At 46.4% G+C, this 17,568-nt stretch overlaps 3 protein-coding genes and 1 non-coding gene across 5 annotated transcripts in view; 2 read left to right on the forward strand and 2 right to left on the reverse strand.

Moving 5' to 3' along the window:
- The window catches only part of ghrhra (growth hormone releasing hormone receptor a), a 12,656-nt gene extending 9,121 nt beyond the window's left edge, over positions 1-3,535 (reverse strand). The window contains exons 1-2 of the mRNA XM_076162324.1: positions 3,336-3,535; positions 2,511-2,619 (exon numbers count right to left, since the gene is read on the reverse strand). Coding sequence (XP_076018439.1) covers positions 2,511-2,619; positions 3,336-3,398 — 172 coding nt within the window. The 5' untranslated portion in view covers positions 3,399-3,535. The remainder of the gene's footprint in view (positions 1-2,510; positions 2,620-3,335) is intronic.
- A 2,929-nt stretch (positions 3,536-6,464) lies between these two features.
- On the forward strand, positions 6,465-6,547 carry trnal-uaa (transfer RNA leucine (anticodon UAA)). Its single transcript has one exon. It is a non-coding gene; the product is annotated as a tRNA-Leu (tRNA).
- A 681-nt stretch (positions 6,548-7,228) lies between these two features.
- Positions 7,229-14,259, forward strand: LOC143010198 (elongation factor 1-delta-like). Of its 2 annotated transcripts, XM_076162409.1 has the most exons (10): positions 7,229-7,332; positions 7,744-7,775; positions 8,785-9,432; positions 10,188-10,314; positions 12,532-12,582; positions 13,161-13,242; positions 13,333-13,427; positions 13,521-13,718; positions 13,806-14,000; positions 14,152-14,259. In XM_076162409.1, the coding sequence occupies exons 3-10, from the start codon at positions 8,816-8,818 to the stop codon at positions 14,188-14,190; spliced, it is 1,404 nt and encodes a 467-aa protein (XP_076018524.1). In that variant the 5' UTR covers positions 7,229-7,332; positions 7,744-7,775; positions 8,785-8,815; the 3' UTR covers positions 14,191-14,259. The 2 variants fall into 2 exon arrangements, with proteins under 2 accessions (XP_076018524.1, XP_076018525.1); XM_076162410.1 differs by lacking the exon at positions 12,532-12,582.
- Positions 13,924-17,531, reverse strand: LOC143010196 (E3 ubiquitin/ISG15 ligase TRIM25-like). Its single transcript, XM_076162408.1, has 7 exons — positions 16,717-17,531; positions 16,305-16,388; positions 15,985-16,218; positions 15,259-15,418; positions 15,136-15,183; positions 14,987-15,046; positions 13,924-14,899 (listed from the first exon to the last, which is right to left on the reverse strand). Exons 1-7 carry the CDS (start codon positions 17,305-17,307, stop codon positions 14,373-14,375), a joined length of 1,704 nt encoding a protein of 567 aa, XP_076018523.1. The 5' UTR covers positions 17,308-17,531; the 3' UTR covers positions 13,924-14,372.
- Between the last annotated feature and the right edge of the window lie 37 nt (positions 17,532-17,568).

Consider the following 17,568-nt stretch of genomic DNA (forward strand, 5'->3'; position numbering starts at 1 on the left):
TCAAATACGGCGACCTGAAACGTTAAGGTCGAATACAGTACAAAGGTTTGATTGCTTTGCATTATAAAGCCTGTTATTATTATGTTGCTGCTCTTCCGTGAGGTAGGAACTCTAGGTGCCTTTAATAACGATACTCTATACTGTATATCCCTAAAATCTCCAAAATTGAAATGAAGATATGGGTCACAAATCAAGATTCTGCATTTGATCTGATTTGAATCGTTCTTGTGAGGCTGTCAGCATCACTGGAGGCACAGCAGGGATTTATCTGTGGCTCTGATGCGTCCGGGTGAATTATCTCTCCCACATTTATGCCTCATCCGATCTCCATAAAGTCGACATGTCAGAAGCATCGTCCGACGTCCGGTCCTTCTCCCATATCCCCCTAGTTATCATGAAAAACAGCCAGGTGGCAAGAAGGAAGTTCTGTCGCCTCCAATACAATATTGGGAATTGATAGTGTGCAATTATTCATGGAGGAACTGAGATTCAGATGATTCATAACAGCATCTGCTATGTTTCTGTCAGGCTGAGTCAGGATAAAATTCCCTTCTTGAAGCCGGGAACGCAGGAGGAGCAGAGTTGCCTTGAAATGTATTTTTAGATCGTCTGTCAGCTCTGCGTGCTCACTCACTCAATAAGGCATATAGGTAGGAGATGGTTAGAGGGTTCGTGACTCAGCCATGCCACCAAACGCTCGACGGCACCTTCAGTCATTGATGTTATTGTGCACATCCTTCTTTAAAATTCAGGATCTGGGATGATTTTAGTGGTGCTAATCAGAGGCATATTATACTCTCCTCAGTATCTCCTCTTCAGGTCTATGCAAGTCTAGTGTGTGTGTGTGTGTGTGTGTGTGTGTGTGTGTGTGTGTGTGTGTGTGTGTGTGTGTAGTATCAAGGGAATGTCTAAACCAGGTCTTGGTCCAATTTGTTTTGGAAAAAACCTTTAAACGCTTCACTGTAAAACCCGCAGCTGTGTGAAATGAAAGTGTGAAATATTAATAAATCTGAGGACATTTGAGGCACGACAAAAGTCATTTGAGTCCGAAACAAGGGGTTCTTGAGTGATGCACAACTTTAAACAAGACCTCATCATATATCACTAAACACAGACTCACTTCCTGTCAGGTGCTTGAGAAAAATTCCCAGTCTGGATTTTTTTTTTTCATTCAATTCTGATCCCTGACGTGCGGAACAATGGGACAGATCTGATTTTCCTTTCTATCCAGGGAAAGAGCTACAATTACTGTATATGATCTGCACTCAAATAAATATCTGTCACAACGGGACTGTCAGAGAAAACCACCAATTATGGAAATTTACAGCGTTTTAGTGGGACTGACACCAGTGACAGTGAACTCGAACTCCGGTCTGAAGTACGGCAGTCTGTAATATTTCAGAATACACGTCAAGGGTTTGATTATTAATGTCAACCATTTCCTTTCTTATGATCCAAAGGATTTCTCGCTCTCTGAGGCAAATCTATTCTTAGAACTTGATTAACAGCCAGCTGTAGATAGGAACTCGGCATTTGAATGTCACCTCATTTAGGATTAACAATGACTTTCGGAATGAGTTTAAAGAATGGACACTGACTGACTGACTGACTGACTGACTGACTGACTGACTGACTGCCTGCACAGTGTCACCAGAGACCCACTAAGGCCTGTATTTAATCAAGCTGTTGCGTTAGAACTTGATCCAGCATTTAGACTTGAACGTGATCTTTAGTTGTAGATTTCAGGGGCACACCAGAGCTAAAGAGATGAGTACGACTTCAGAACACTTTACACTTCAGCTCTCTGTGCCTGTCTGCCACCTGCACGGCTCACATGGGCTTGATGGAGGCATAAATGCTCTTACACCATCACATTCAGCAGCAGGTAGTTATCTGCCAAATGAGAAAAAAAGGATGAAAACTTTGTGCACCAAGTGTTTTGTTGGCTCAGTCGTCGGGGGGCGATGAAGATCAAATCAGTCTGAGACATGTGAAGGTGCGAATCACATCTCGCTGAGGGGGAGCGGAGCCAGAACGCTGATGTTTCTGGGCAGGTTGTGATGAAGACGTGAGGAGCAGCAGCCCATTAAAGAGGCGCACAGTGGAGAAGCCAAGTTCATTAGCGGATAATGAGGTCAATGAGGAAGACTGGAACGACAATCAGGTGCACCTGGTCCAGGAGGAGGACCGGGTGTGAAATCAGCACATAATGCCCATATTATGATACCGTCACGCTTTGATCATTCACACAAATCATCACCGTCACTCACTTATGCCTTCTCTCTTTGTTTGAGCATGGAGAGGTTTGATTAGAAATAGTTTCTGAAAGGACTAAGATGAAAGCTATTATAGTGTTGTTTACGTTTGGGTAGAAATCATGTTGGTGTTTCAAACTCTGATGTCACAGGAAAGTCGTTCACCAAGAGAGCAACCAATCAATGTATCGTGTGTGTGTGTGTGTGTGTGTATGTGTGTGTGTGTGTGTGTGTGTGTGTGTGTGTCGCACTCACCACTGTGGTCGGTGCTGTTGTGCGCCTCGCTCCGCCTCGTCTGGCGGCAGGTCTCCCGGGCGCGCAGGTGCTGCGAGATGATGGCGCAGTCCGGGTGGATCGCTTCAGCCTGGAAATGGGGACACACGCACAGGCACACACACACACACGCGCACACACGCACCAGACACACACACACACACACACACACACACACACACACACACACACACACACACACACAGACACACACACACACTCATTTAGAGGTATGCGTGGATGGGTGAAGCGATGCGCAAAATGTGGGGATGAAATATGATCACCGGTAGAAGAAAATGAAGAAGAAGATGAAGACGATGAAGAAGATAATGAAGAAGAAGAATTCTACACATTCCCACCTGCGTATTCATAAAACAAACCCCCAAATATCCACAACTTTGCTCCTTTGCGCAGATATCGAGGCTTAAATTCCCCAGCAGACTGATTTACAGCAAATTCCCTTTCAAACGGAACCCGAAACCCAAACTCTGCACCAATCAGAACACTTTTATTTATCAGAGTCCTAAATCTACTCTTTCATGACGGCTTTTGATTTGTCTTTGCTTTGATTGACGACCTACTTTATCAGTGTCAGCACCTTAATGGGGACATTAGTTTCCAAAAGACAGCGAGGACATAAAGGGGACCAGAGGCTGCGGGGGTCTCATTGGAAAAAGTCACGACTCCAATTATGACGGTCGTTTGATAATTTGTGTATCTGGGCAGATTCTGACTTGAATAATCAACTTTTGTAGTATGAAGTTGATAAATTCATCACCATCTAATAAATAAAAAGTCAACACTCACCGTGGACCACAGATGAAGATGGAGGATGAGGAGGAGGAATTGGCGTCGTCCCGGCAGTCCCATGTTATTATACACTTTGTCCTTCTTCGTCTGCCTCCTGTGGGTGACAGAGGCGCGGGTCAGTGTGTCTGTGTGTGTCCGCTCTGATTCCTGTTCTTATCGCCTCGGTGTGTGTGATATGTGGCTGCGGACCCGAAATAGATGAAACCTCATTCTTCCTCTGCGAGCTGCAAACTCCTGCAAACCCCCCCCCCCCCCCCCCCCCCCCCCCCTCCTCTCTCTCTCTCTCTCTCTCTCTCTCTCTCTCTCTCTCTCTCACACACACACACACACACACACATACACGCTGCTCAAACAGGTGAATGAATGAATTCTGTGACAGTGGTTGTGCAAGTTTACAGTCAGACTGTCAGTGGGTGACGTCAGAAACTTTTGATTATGATTTGTATTGTAATAATGTCACTTTTAGGATTGACAAAAGAAATGATATCATGATAGAAAGCTGCATAAGCAAAAAGAAATGCTTTCATAACAATCTGAGACAGAGACTAGCTTATGATGGAGCTGAGTGTGTGTGTGTGTGTGTGTGTGTGTGTGTGTGTGTGTGTGTGTGTGTGTGTGTGTGTGTGTGTGTGTCTGTGTGTGTGTGTGTGCGTGTGCTTGCGTGTGTCTGCGTGTGTCTGTGTGTGTGTGTGTGTGTTGGGAGTGTAGATTCTAATGTCTTCATCTTGGTGGTCATGAGGAAGGAAATGGTTTATGCAGCAGCTTCCTCGTGTGATTATGTGCATGTGTGTGTATGTGGAGCAGGACTTTGCTGAAAAAGCAAAACCCTCTTCCCTCTACAGTTTAGATCGCAGAGAAGGAAGCTTTTAATGTCCCTGCTGCCTCCTCTTCAGCTACTTAGCGAGTATAATTCCTCATTTTACAGGAACTCATTGCTGCCCTGGGATGTATAATAGTGAAAGAAAATAATAATTAAAACCAAACTTCCTACCAAGGTGCTTGTTACCAGGTGGTACTGAAACTCTTTGATATTACGCTGATACACCATCACACACACACACACACACACACACACACACACACACACACACACACACACACACACACACACACACACACACACACACACACAAAGGCTTGTGTGATACCGAGGACACCTGTCAGCTGTTGGCTTATTCTAGCCCACATGTTGTTTGTTTACATTGGAGCCATTCCTTGTTTGATCACGCGTTATTACTTTTGTTATCTGTGTACACTGACCAAGATCTCCAAGGAATAATAGCCTCTAGAGTGGCAGCAGTGATTACAACCCAGAAGAGACAATGTTTCAAGTGTTGTAGTCACAAGCTGCTCTGACCACATGTAGCAACACTATACATAAATCAACACCATGTCTTCTTTTCAGTACCTATAGAAACGTCATTGGTTCCGGCCCATCCTGTCTGTGATTGTGTTTTATGAAACATTATTAAAAAAGGGAAGAAGAAAAACCTAATTGAATTCTAACGATTGCGAGTGTGGATTTTCTCCCAGTGGAGCCGTGAGGAGAGAGATCCTCCCGCTGAGTGACCACGCCCTGCTGCATGATTAGATTTGAGCAAACACTGTTGATTTGAAAAAATGGAGCTCTGTTTCACTCTGCGCTTTACACTTATATGGCGAGTTTGGGAATGTAATCAATTTTTCATCTGCAGACCAAAAAGGATTCTGCAGTGTAATTACAGAGCACTGAGAGTCCATGTTCATCCAAATGAAGTCAGTGGAGTCAATGGAGTTCATTGATTGGTTATTTCCTGTTACTCAGAAAAACAACTTAATTGTGGTTTCATTCTGTGTAAAGTGTGTGAACCAAACTGTTTATTTATGGGACAGAATCAGAGTCTCATACTTGTGTGTTACCTCACATTGATCATATTCTGCTCTCTAAGGTGAACACACTCTTCTTCACAGATCTCCTTGGTGCAGGTGTAATGACATATGAAGTGTCTCAGTAAGATGTCACCCATAATCACACACACCTGAGCTCTTGACACAAGTGGTGCTAGTTTCTGCTCCTGGGCTCAGATGTGGTTTGAAGTAATAGTAAAAGTCGCAGTATACTTGGATAAAAACTTCATTTGCTTTGACAGCTCAGCTTGGCCATTCATATTTCATGAAGCAGACATTGATTTCACAGGCTGGTGACTTCAAAAATTCAAGAGTTGTCCTTTAATGTCGAGGAGCACGGAAAAGATGTATGAAAGTAATTCCTGGAATGAGCGGCGGAGATGTGTCACAAAAAGACATAGGAGCACATTTGCTCTGTGATCAAGCGGAACTACAAATCAATTGTAGAAGCGTGAAAATGTTTGGCATTAAAGCCCCTGAGGCGACACGGAACACAGCCCAGCTGATACACACCACTGCGGTTTGGCACGTACTTTATGTGCCACTGACGCCATCGCAAGTAGGAAAAAAGAAACTAGGACAGGAAGAAGCTAAGGGGCAAGAGATGAGCACAAGTAACAGGAGTGTGAGGAGCAGAATCAACCTGAAAGAGTGTGACTGACCTCCAAGAACAACAAAGGTCAAAGGACGTGTCATGAATGTAAATGTGGTTCTTCCCTCTTGGTCATCAGATAAAATCTACCAGTTTAAATAGACAAGATAATGAAAAATGAAACCTCCAGTGTGCAGAGTCCTCGTTCATTTCAGCCGAGACTACACGCATATAAATAAACATAAACACAAGCCTCAGGTTTTAAAAGAGCCGACTACACAATTAATATTTCAAACTTTGTATGAATAAAACATTTTCTATCCTTTGGAAACACACAATAAAGGTCACGACTTGCCAGTCAGCTGGGCTGTTGAATGGTTCAGGCGTTTGAATGGAGATGTGATGATTGTGTGATGTCCCCTGATAGATGGGTTCACTTTGCATGAGAAGAGCAAACAACTACAAAGCTGTAGCATTTCTTTGTAATGACAGAAGGTTAGATGGGCTCTCTGATGCAATTCTCGTTCTTCAGCGTCTGTTATGTAACTGGCAGTCATAGATCTGATCGCAAAGATAGTTTCCATGGCTCTAAAATGTCGTATATCTGGTTTGAAGTATGATATCATAATGGTACAAGGGCAAATTCCACCAGGATGGCCGAGTGGTTAAGGCGTTGGACTTAAGATCCAATGGACAATAGTCCTCGTGGGTTCGAACCCCACTCCTGGTAATTAGAGAAGCTCTAAGATCTGCAGTTGGTATCAGTTTAAATTGTAATATAATTTATATAAAAACATTAATAATAAGGTATACTTAAGTGGTAGGATTGTGGATCAAATCTGAACAGACTCATCAAGAAATTTCTAATTCGTACACACTATGCACAATGAAATCCCAAAATATCTACCTATCAATTGTTTTAATACTACACTACACTATTCAGGTCAACAGGTTCTCCTTTCTGTAGGCACGACTAGACCGCCCTCTATAGGACAAAGCTGGAAAAGCCACTACTCCAAAATGTGCTTCAACTTCTCTAATGTAGCTCGAGTCTTCCGTTTTGACATTTACAACGTCCTAAATTTCACTTTGAGCGGTTCAATTACAGACAAACAATATCAACAGTCAAACATTGTAGAAACGTCAAGCCAAACGTTAAAGATTTCCCCGTTTGTTCTCTTTGGGCTGTTGGGAAACGAAGTCTTTCGACAAATGGATCGTACCAATCTGGAAAATTACAACGGGATTTATTCCAATAACGCACACCGTGTTCACCGCTAACATTCATAGACAGTAACTTATTGAAGTCGTTTAAGTTAAGTTTTATTCTTAAGAAACGACATTAAAGCACATATATTAACGATATAGTGCCGTTAAAACTGACGTCGCCCCCCCCCTCAGCCAGTGAGGAAATACCGGGGGTCCGTCTCTGTCCGTCCTCTTCCACTGGATTACAGGCGAAGCTGCACGCCAGGGACAGTTTCTGAGCTGTAAAAACGTCGATTAAACACAAGAGTAAGTGCTATAAACTTTCTATTTCATGACTGGAGTTGTAGGGAAAAGTTGACTGTTTGTGTAAACCATTTCAAAAAGCGTAGCGTGGAGTTTTAGTGTTCGCCACGTGGTCAGGTGATCCGACAAGTTGGTGGGGCTGTCAAGAGCGAAGTTGCGTAATCTTACCTGAATTCGGGTCTGATAAGCACAGATACAGCAATTATGACGAATTATGTTGCACTATTGGACTCATTGTGACCTTTTAGAGATAATCTGCTGGTTTTATGACTGTAGAGACGTGATTTGCATCGCGTCATGCATCCAAAGTGCTGAGTTTGTGCGTCCCGTTAGGTTTTTGTGAACGTGTTTCAGTTGTGAGATCTTTTTTGTTTTTTGTTTCTTATTTCTCTGTTGGGCTTTTTGGTCAGAAAGGCTGCAACACTTTGACAATTCCACAGCCAAAGGTGAGTGTGAATGTTGTCAAAATGAATGGACGTAATTTTTTCTGCACTGTTGGTGGTTTGAGCAAAGCTTTCGTCATCTTTGCAAGAGTTTGTAAAGGTTTTTAAGTCTGATTCTTTTTACGCTGTTGGCTTTATATTTCACGCATGGAAATTTGATTTTTGTTGCCCTCTGATTGTGATGATTGCATTTTTGTAGATTATAAATAGATGAATGTCATGATGCTTCTATTATTAGACTTCACAATTATGTCTAACTTCAAGCAATTGTAAATGTTTTAATTTGACACACTCCCCTGTAACATAACAAGGGTGAGTCACACACACTGATGCACAGGTTGAGTTTCTACACACATGCACAGTGTTTCCTCTTTAAATTGTTGCATGTATAGTGTGTGTGTGTGTATAGAAGCACTTTTGTTCTTAATTGTTGCTGTTCACAAAATAAATGTTAATTTTTCTGTCTATTTTGATGATTAAAAGGCAAATAAATGGTTCTTTTTAAATTTTATTTTCTTAAAAATCAATGTTTTGGGGTGAATATGGTTGAAAACAATGAAGCGTGTGACTAACAGTGTCTCACTCTGTTTACTGAAAGCTTTTTAATTATGGGTTTTCAAATCTTATTCCTATGATATTAACACAGAGGAAACACTTCAAACACACTCTAACCTCAATCATTTGTCTGTTTCAATTGTTTGTTTGATTTGGCTTCTGCGCTTTGAAAGTCCAATGTGAGATTGATCAATAAACTAACTTCCTGTGATTCTATCTAGAAGGCCAAATGCTTTCTCTAGCTTTATCCTGAGTAAAGTTGAATCTAATGTAAAATTGAATTGAAGCCCTTTGATCAATCACCAGTCTCTTTGCCCTCATGACCACATTGGCGTGATGTCAGAGCTTCTAATCAGCCGGTTCCTTTTCTTATACTAACATCACGTTGAAGTAAAGACTCTTTAGGTTTCTCCCTGTTGCTTCTCTTCTCTCCTCATGAACCTGACTGACTGAATAGTGAGTAGAGAAGAGACCCAGTTAATCAAGACATGGATCAGACTTGGCCTAAACCCGAGCAGAAAGGAGCCCCGGGCCACGACGTTCCCATGGGAGCGGTGAGGCAGAGCGGCGTTCCCATTCTGGAGCGAGGCATCATCAGCGGGGACAACATCCACTTTGGGCGCCTGCGGCAGCGTACGCGTTCCTCCCACTCTGAGAGCCAGGGCTCGGGGGCGGAGGAGGAGTGGCTGAGCGGCTCCGGCGAGGCGGCCGGCTCCTACGGCAGAAGTCCAGTCTACCCGGGGATGCAGCACGCCGAGAACGCCTGGTTCAGCCGCAGCGGCTCTGAGCAAGCGGAAGGCGGCAACCAACGCCGTCTCTTCACCGGCGACCACCCACCTCTCTCTTCCTCGCCGCGGAGCCCCAACGTCAGAGGCGGCCACACCCTGACCTTCCACTCCAAACGCGGCCACGGCCAGCCGCAGGAGGCAGGGCATCAGTCCCGCCCCGACAACACCGTGAAGGCCTCCGGCATCCCGCACCGCCAGTACAGCAAGGGCCGCAATCGCACCGCCTCCGAGAGCGAGAAGGGGGGCAAAGGCAGCAGGGGGCCGGCCAACAGGAAGAGGGTCTACTCTGAGTCGGAGTGCCGGCCCAGATGGGACAAGTATGACCGCCCTGTCAATCACGGAATGGCAGAGACGTGATATGTGTTTTCAGTTTTTTACGCACCGTGAACATTTCCCCTTGTGTTGGCTGCCTGTGTTTCTGTTCAGCTGATGTTTTTATTACGTTTGATCATTTCTATACATTGATTTCCAAACACACAGCTCATTCCATGTGTGGTGTGAGTGTGCAGCTCGTCTCTACACACTCTAATGTAAAGCAATCTGGGTCAAAGTCTCTCCCTGGGTGCTAAAGCCGCACAGTAAAGTGGAGCGACTGAAGGCTGTGGCTTTTGTTGCTCATTGTAGAATGTGCCGACGAGGCGACTCTGATTCACTCTGTCTGCCTGTCTGTGTGTCTGTCTGTCTGTCTGTGTCAGCCAGGTAATCAGGGAGGTGAAGCTTCAGACTGTCAATCATGTGTTTTGTATTTCCACACAAATCAATTCCTCTATTGTCACATTCTACTTTTTGTCCCTTTTGTGTGTCTGTAATGCTTTTGTATGTGTGTGTGTGTGTGTGTGTCCTCCCCCTTCGTCTTTACAACCCACCTGTGGCTCTGCATGCTGGTTGAACTGTAAATTGGGCCTCCTGGTCTTAATTCAGGCCCCGCTCTGTCTGGTCGAGTTGCCGCAGTAACGTCATATTTTGTCACGGCTCTTAGACGGCGGATGAAGTGTGTAGCTTTGGCCGGTGTGTGTATGTGTAAGTGTGTGTCAGTGTCTAAGTATCTAAACTACTCCTCTGTCCTCCTCAGTCACAACATGAGTGGACTGCAGTGCCTCGCCGCCGAGAACATCTGGTTCGACAAACATCGATACGATGAGGCCGAGTGCCGCTTCTACGAGGGATCCAACGGCCCGGTCACACACACACACCATCAGGTAACACACACACACAAGCACCGCACTGTTTCAGAAATGTGGGGAGGAGAAGCATTCCATGTGTGTGTTTGTGTGTGTGTAAAAGGTCTTTCACACCAAGTCTACACTTAATCTGACCTCATGTTCTCTCTGTTGGATTCACACACAAAACTCTGTAAATGTTTATGAACTTAATCAAAGTTTGTATTTATTGTATTTTGTGCAGGAATGAATCGGATTAGAAACAAGGACGACTTTAGAAAGGGAACATTTAATCTACCACCTGTAGGATTTTCTCTTTCTCTCTCTCTCTCTCTCTTTCTCTGTCTCTCTCTCACTCACTCTCTTGCGCTCTCTCTCTCTCGCTCTGTCACTCTCACTCTCTTTCTCTGTCACTCTCTTTCTCTGTCTCTCTCTCACTCACTCTCTTGCGCTCTCTTTCTCTCTCTGTCTCGCTCACTCTCTCTCTGTCGCTCTCTCTCACTCTCTTTCTCTGTGTCTCTCGCTCTCTCTCTGCATGGCGCCCGGTCACTCGCAGACCTTTTGGGTTTAAGCTGTTGTGACACCGCCGCCTCTCTGCGCGCTCAGTGCCCTGTGGCAGCTGTGCCTGTGTGTGTGTGTGTGCGCGAGCGTGTGTGTTTGTGTGCGCGAGTGTGGGTTAAGCTACTCGATTTAGACGCGGCTCAGTGTGGCGTGAGGCGTCAGCTGGTTTGGCAGCTGTCTGTGCCTCTCAGAGCTGCAGCGGCTCTCCACCACAGGCCTGGAGGAGAATGAGAGAGGACATGATGATGTCTGCGTCACACGGTCCCAGACGTCCCTGTGCTTGTTTGTTTCATATTCTGTTCTTCAGATCGTCTTCACTTGGCACTTGTTGCCCAGAGTTTAGACTTATTTCTGTCTTGGCTGACTCTAATCCTCTTGTATTTGTTGTTGACAGAATAACAATAGATCACATTTACATAAGAAAAGCTCCCATTATCTGAGTAAACATTATAAATATGCTCATTGATTAAACTCCCAGATGTCATGAATAAGTAATCAACTACCCACTTAATCTGATCATCAGCAGGAAGAACACACTGCGTTAAAAATGATTCATTGTAACCAGTTCATTAAATTATCTATGAATTATTTCTGTAACTTTTCTTATTTTTGCACATTCATCCTGATGCAGCAGCAGAGCTTAAGGACCTTTAATCTTGACGTGGCAGACTGGCAGCAGCCGGTCAGGTCGTCCTGCGTGCTGCCCGTCTGTCTATAACCTTCACGTGACCTTCATGTTAACACAGACGTATATTTGCTTTGGCGTCCGTGTGGCGTTTGCAAATGATTCATGGCGGCGTCACTGTGAGCGTTTGGTGTTTGGCAGCGGCTCGCTTTGTGTCTGTGCAGCTTGCAGCTTTCCCTTGTGTCTTCTCTGCCCTCCCCCCCCCCCTCTCTCACACACACACACACACACACACACACACACACACACACACACACACACACACCTCACCTCACTGCTTTCCCTCACACGTGCCTGCAGGACAGAGATGCTAATGCCATCATGCAGGACATTGCTAAGTCCCGCCAGACAATCCTGCAGTCCTTAAACGGAGTGAGTACTCGAGTGCAGGTGAACACACACGGGCCTCGTCTTCGTCCTCGTCCCGTCTTCGTCCTCGTCTCGTCTTCGTCCTCGTCTCGTCCCCCTCTAGCAGCAGGACTGTACTGGCCCGTGTCATGTGCCGGCGCTACATCGGGGCAAGAGCTGTTGTGATGACGTGATGCCTTTTTTTTTTATTTAACGCCAGAAAAAAAATCTGCCAGATTGTGTTTTTCTAACGAAGACTGCAGCCGATATAAAAAAGTCCCAGATTCTCTTTATGAGGATCATTACTCTTCCTCTCACCTCTGCTTGCCTAGTCTTCTTTCTGTGCTTTGTGCTCCGTCAGCAAGCTGTGTGTGTGTGTGTGTGTTTGTGTGTCCTTTTCACAGTCGCATCATTTAGCTCATCCTGTGTGGTCGTTCTGTCTCCTTCCCTCCTGCAACTCATTTTACAGTCAGCGTTTTCCGTGTGTGTGTGTTTATGTTTGTGTGTGTTCCTGAAGTCCACACGGGCGACTATATTAAGATTCCATCAGGCCAAGTGTCCCTCTGTGTCGTCCTCTTAATGTAACGTCCTGTTGCTTTCTATCCCCCCCTCCCTCTCCCTCCCTCCCACCTGTCTCACCCTCGGCCCGGGTGCAGGTGAAGTCCGCTCTGCAGCAGGGCAAAGGTCGCCAGCACAAGCGGTCGCACAGAAACGTAAGTCCTCTCCCCCACCGACTGCGTATGGACGCTGCATGGCCCGGCCCGGGGGAGAAAGCCTGGAGTGTGTGCTGCTCTTTATCACGGCAGATGTTTCATCCCATGATCCTTTGCGGCGGTCTGTGCCGGCATCACGCAGCGTCACTAACACCGGCACGGAGCTTCTGATTCTGGGCCATGACTGATTGGGAAGCTGAACAAAATACAGAATAATCTGCTTTGTAATTCCAGGGTGTAATCTTGTTTGATGTGTGCAGAAACAAACCCTTAATTTAGAGTTCAACCAAAGAATGAAACCGGTTGAAACATTTTGCATGCTGGCATTGTAATTGAGGAATCCTGGGGGGGGGGTGTTTTAATACGAAGAAGAGTGTGTTGGTGTGTGGAGTGAATCCAGACCAGACGTTGTAGCTCTGCATGGCTTTTGTTTTGATTCACAGCCTCATCTGTCCTGATCACCGTGTAAGCTTGCTCCCCCACCTCAGGGCTGGACTGGATATCAGCCTGGGTAACGATGTCCATCTGTCTGTCTGGGTTAAAGACGTCGCTTACATGCTGTATTTATTTCTCCGCAGTCTTCCTCAAATGCAGGAGGAGACCAGGAGCTGGTGACACGGATGAAGAGCCTCGAATTGGAGAACCAGACTCTACACAAAGGTCTGTTAATAATTCTTTTTCCCCCAAGTCTTAACGTTTCTTAGCTGTTGGAAAGCTGTTTAAACTTGAATGACTGGTGTTGTGTTGCAGTGGTGCAGGACATGAGAGCAGCCCTGCAGAAGCTGGAGTCCAGAGTGATCGTGCTGGAGAAGAGCCCAGCAGCTGGAGCCGTCCCGAGCCGTCAGGTGGAGCTCACGGCCCACAATTTGGCTCTGTGCTGTGATGTTTCGTCTCGTTTCAAAGTTTGATTATTCCTCCTCCTCCTCCTCTGTGCTCAGGCCGCTCCGGTCCAGCAGGTCAAGATGGAAAACGGCGGCGATGACAAGGAGGAAGACGACATCGATCTATTCGGCAGTGACGAAGACGAGGAGGAAGCCGCTCGCGTCAAGCAGGAACGCATCGACGCCTACTCCGCCAAGAAGGCCAAGAAACCCACCCTGATCGCCAAGTCCTCCATCGTGTTGGATGTCAAGCCCGTACGTCGCAGCGAAGCCCCCACAAAGTCTAATATGACAGCCGATACTCTGTTTGTGAAGCTGATTCTGTTCATTCTGTTCCCCCAGTGGGACGACGAGACGGACATGGGGAAGCTGGAGGAGTTTGTGCGCTCGGTGCAGATGGACGGGCTCCTGTGGGGGGCGTCCAAGCTGATGCCCGTGGGCTACGGCATCAAGAAGCTGCAGATCAGCTGCGTGGTGGAGGACGATAAGGTCGGCACAGACATCCTGGAAGAGGAGATCACCAAGTTTGAAGACTACGTAAGTGATCAGCTCCTGGTATTTATTTGAATAACTTGAAATCATATATGAAGCAGTTTCACATCATCAAATTGACATCACAGTTTTTAAATCGTGCTTTGTGTTAAATAAATATTAATCGCTACAATTAATGATTTCTCCTTGCTTGCAGGTCCAGAGTGTAGATGTTGCAGCGTTCAACAAGATCTAAACTCTAAACCAAAGTGTGGTGCTGCTCAGGTCTCTGTTTGTAATAAAATGCAAAGCTCTGGGTTTAACACATCTGGCTCTCATGACTGATGATTAAATATGAAATGTTAGACACCATTTAAATAAGGTCATTGAATAGCTGTTGATTGATCAGTGACACTAAAGTTGCCATCAGCTTGACGCCTACAGAGAGCAAAGCTTCAAAGTGGAGCCCAGTCCCACCCAGAACCCCGGGAACACGGGCTGGGAGAACGTAGTCTTGACTTTATGAAGCAGAACCATAGAGTCAGAAATGTTGTAGAAAGACAAAGCCCCGCCCCTGAAGTCCAGGTACACGCCAATCCTGCCGCAGCACGGGGCGGCGGTGACCACGCATTCCTTGTTGTGCTGAAAGGAGCAGAGCGAGTAGGAGCAGTCCAGGCTCCAGGATTTGGAATTGTGTCCCAGCTTGCAGTCGCTCCCTCCTCCGCTCCTGCTCATGCTTCTGTAGCAGACGCCGACGGACGCCCCGCCGGTTCCCTCCCACTCCACCTCCCAGTAGCAGCGGCCAGCCATCCCGGCCCGGCACAGCACCTGGGCCCAGCTGGTGAAGCGGTCCGGGTGGTTGGGGTACGGCTGCGGATCGGACCGGGTGGTCACTGTTCTCCCGCCGTCGGAGAGGCACAGGAAGGGGTTGGCGGTGTTTGGGTCCAGAGTGATGTCGTTGTAGTCTGGAACACAGAGGAATGGAAGTCAGTGAACGCCTCAATACATTTCCATTTTTAAAGGTTTATGGAATTGTTTTAACTGCGACTCACATTGTAGGAATTCTGATCTTGTCTTTGGATCCGAGCTGTACGGAAGCTCAGAATTTACGGCTGTAAAGCAGAAATATAAGGATTATAAAACAGGAAACAGGAAACGCATATTAAAAAAATAGAAATCTTGTCCTGGTTATAGTTCCTACCTTTAGTGTTCTCAGGGACGCTTAAACTGGTCTCCTTCAGGGAAATCGCTACAAATGCAGAGAAGCAAGTATGTAAACAATTCAACACAAATGCATTGATGGGTCAGGAAGATGTAACGGTACCTTTATCAGAAATCCTGTCAAACTCCTTATCCAAGACTTGGTTCAGGATGTCTTTCAGGTCGGCCAGCGCTCCTCTCATGGTCTTATACATGGAGTACTGGAGCGCGTCGGTGCTGGGCATCTCCACCGCCTGGGCGGGGACGTGGAGAGATTTGCACTTCTACAACACAACCAAATGAGGGCGTGACGGGATTTGAATGCCAAAACACAACAGTGACAAATGAGGAAGGAAACGCTTTCTACACTGCGCTCATGGGAAAAATCCTCCCACAGCAGGACAGGTTTGATGTTTGACAGCCAGTCAGTTAGTGCAGGAGGAATCAATCCCATCTTATCCTAAACAAAGCCCGGGAGTCAATCGATAGACGAGTCACCAGACCTCCTCCTGTTTTGTCAGGTGTGTGTGTGTGGGGCTCTAAAATGTACAGCAGCTGTGGGTCATGTTTGTTTTTCCACCTCTGGCTTTGTGACGCCGTGACTGCTGAAGGATCCAGAGACAGTTTTATGTAAAGCTTCAGTCTGGAGCCCAGCGCCTCTTTGTGGTCTCGACCTCACTGTGGGCTCGTGTGTCACTCTAATAATGTCTAGATTTGTTTAGAATGTCCCTTTGTATTTGCTTTCCCAGCAAAATGACCAAACCAGCTATTTGACCTACCAGATACCAATGATCCTAGTTGAGATTATTAAGAAAAGAAGCAGTTCCACATTCCTGTTCAAGTTCCTTACCTGGAGGAAAAGGATGTGGTCCTCTGTGCGAGAGAGCTTCTCCAGCTCAGCGTCGCTCCTCCTGACCTCACTGATCTCCCTCTGGATCTTGGCCAGCATCTCCTCGGCCTGGCTCACGGCCGCCTTCTCCTGGGCTCGGATCTGATCCTTCACCTCGCCGCTCTGCTTCTCCAGGGCGCGGATCAGCCTGGAGAAAATCCTCTCGCTCTCCTCCACCGCCGCCTCTGTGGAGTGCTGAGGAGGATGAAGACCGGTTATTAAGGCACGATTAAGGATAGGATAAATGATTAAATCTATATGTTCAAAAAGGTTCCACCCACCTTGATGTATCTGACAACATATTTCAGCTCCTTCTCCACCTCCTTTAGTTTCTGTACAGACTTCAAAGACGATTCCAGCTTTTTCTAGGAATAGTTAAAGATTTTATTAGCTCACAGTTAAAGATCACTCAGTTCACTTTTATGATAACGCTATAATAGAGTTGCACTTTAAAGCCTTTGATCAGCCTGAACCTTGACACAATCTGAGCACATAACTGGGCTGCAGTAATATAATGTTACTCTCCTTTAATTAATTATTGAAAATGCTCTGGGACAATTTAAACACAAATCGTTCAATAATATATACAAGAAAATATAAATAAAAGTTGTTTCACACATAAACAACAGATAATATTCATTTGCAAGCGGAGCCATGTGTGTGTTTAGTCGCCATCAGCGTGTAAACACACACCTGTTGCGTCGCTCTCTCCTCCTCTGCTGACACCGCGTCATGGCCCTTGTGTCTCTCCTTCACACACTGCGAACACACACACTGCTTGTCGGTGCGGCAGTACATGCTCAGGAACTTATGATGGCTGGGACACATTTTCTCCCTCAGCCGGTCCAACGCCGGGATCAGCTTGTGGGCCTCCCCGCGGAACCGCTCCTCATGGACCCTCAGGTGAGTCCCGCAGTACGACTCCAAACACACCAGGCACGATTTCACCGCTTTGCTCTTTCTCCCGGTGCTGCAAACGCCACATTTCACGTCCTCCGCTTTGGTGAAATGTTGAGCTGGAGTCTTTAATCCACTTTGCTGGAATTTCTCCACCACCTCAGCCAGCACCGTGTTCCTGCTCAGCCCCGGTCTGGGGTTGAACACCTGGCGGCACTGCGGGCAGGTGCAGTAGTGTCCCTTCTGCTTGGTCTTGTTCCAGTAATCGTCAATGCACTCCAGACAATAGCTGTGTCCGCAGGGGATAGTCACCGGGTCCCGCAGTACCTCCAAACACACGGGGCAACAAAACTGCTCCTCTTCGACAGAAATGGTTGTTGCGGCCATTTCCTCCTCACACCGAACGCAGAGTGTGAGAGTGAAGCAGCGAGGGGCGGTGCGGTGCTTTCAGGTGCTCAGGTTACAACCACCGAGTCCTCCAATGCTAACAGGCACACCAGGAAGTAGTCTGTGTCACATGGAGGTGCACCTTGTGCCAGTTCAGCCCATTTCATTGTTTACTTGAGACCTGAGGCTCATTGTGCTGCTGTACAAATGTTTCTGACATGAAATGTGTGAAGAACTACAGCAGTTTGTTTATGTAGACAG

Source organism: Genypterus blacodes, unplaced genomic scaffold (genome assembly GCF_046128005.1).
Source record: "Genypterus blacodes isolate CSIRO-AG114 ecotype Tasmania unplaced genomic scaffold, CSIRO-AGI_Gbla_v1 ptg000120l_1, whole genome shotgun sequence".
NCBI lineage: Eukaryota > Metazoa > Chordata > Actinopteri > Ophidiiformes > Ophidiidae > Genypterus > Genypterus blacodes.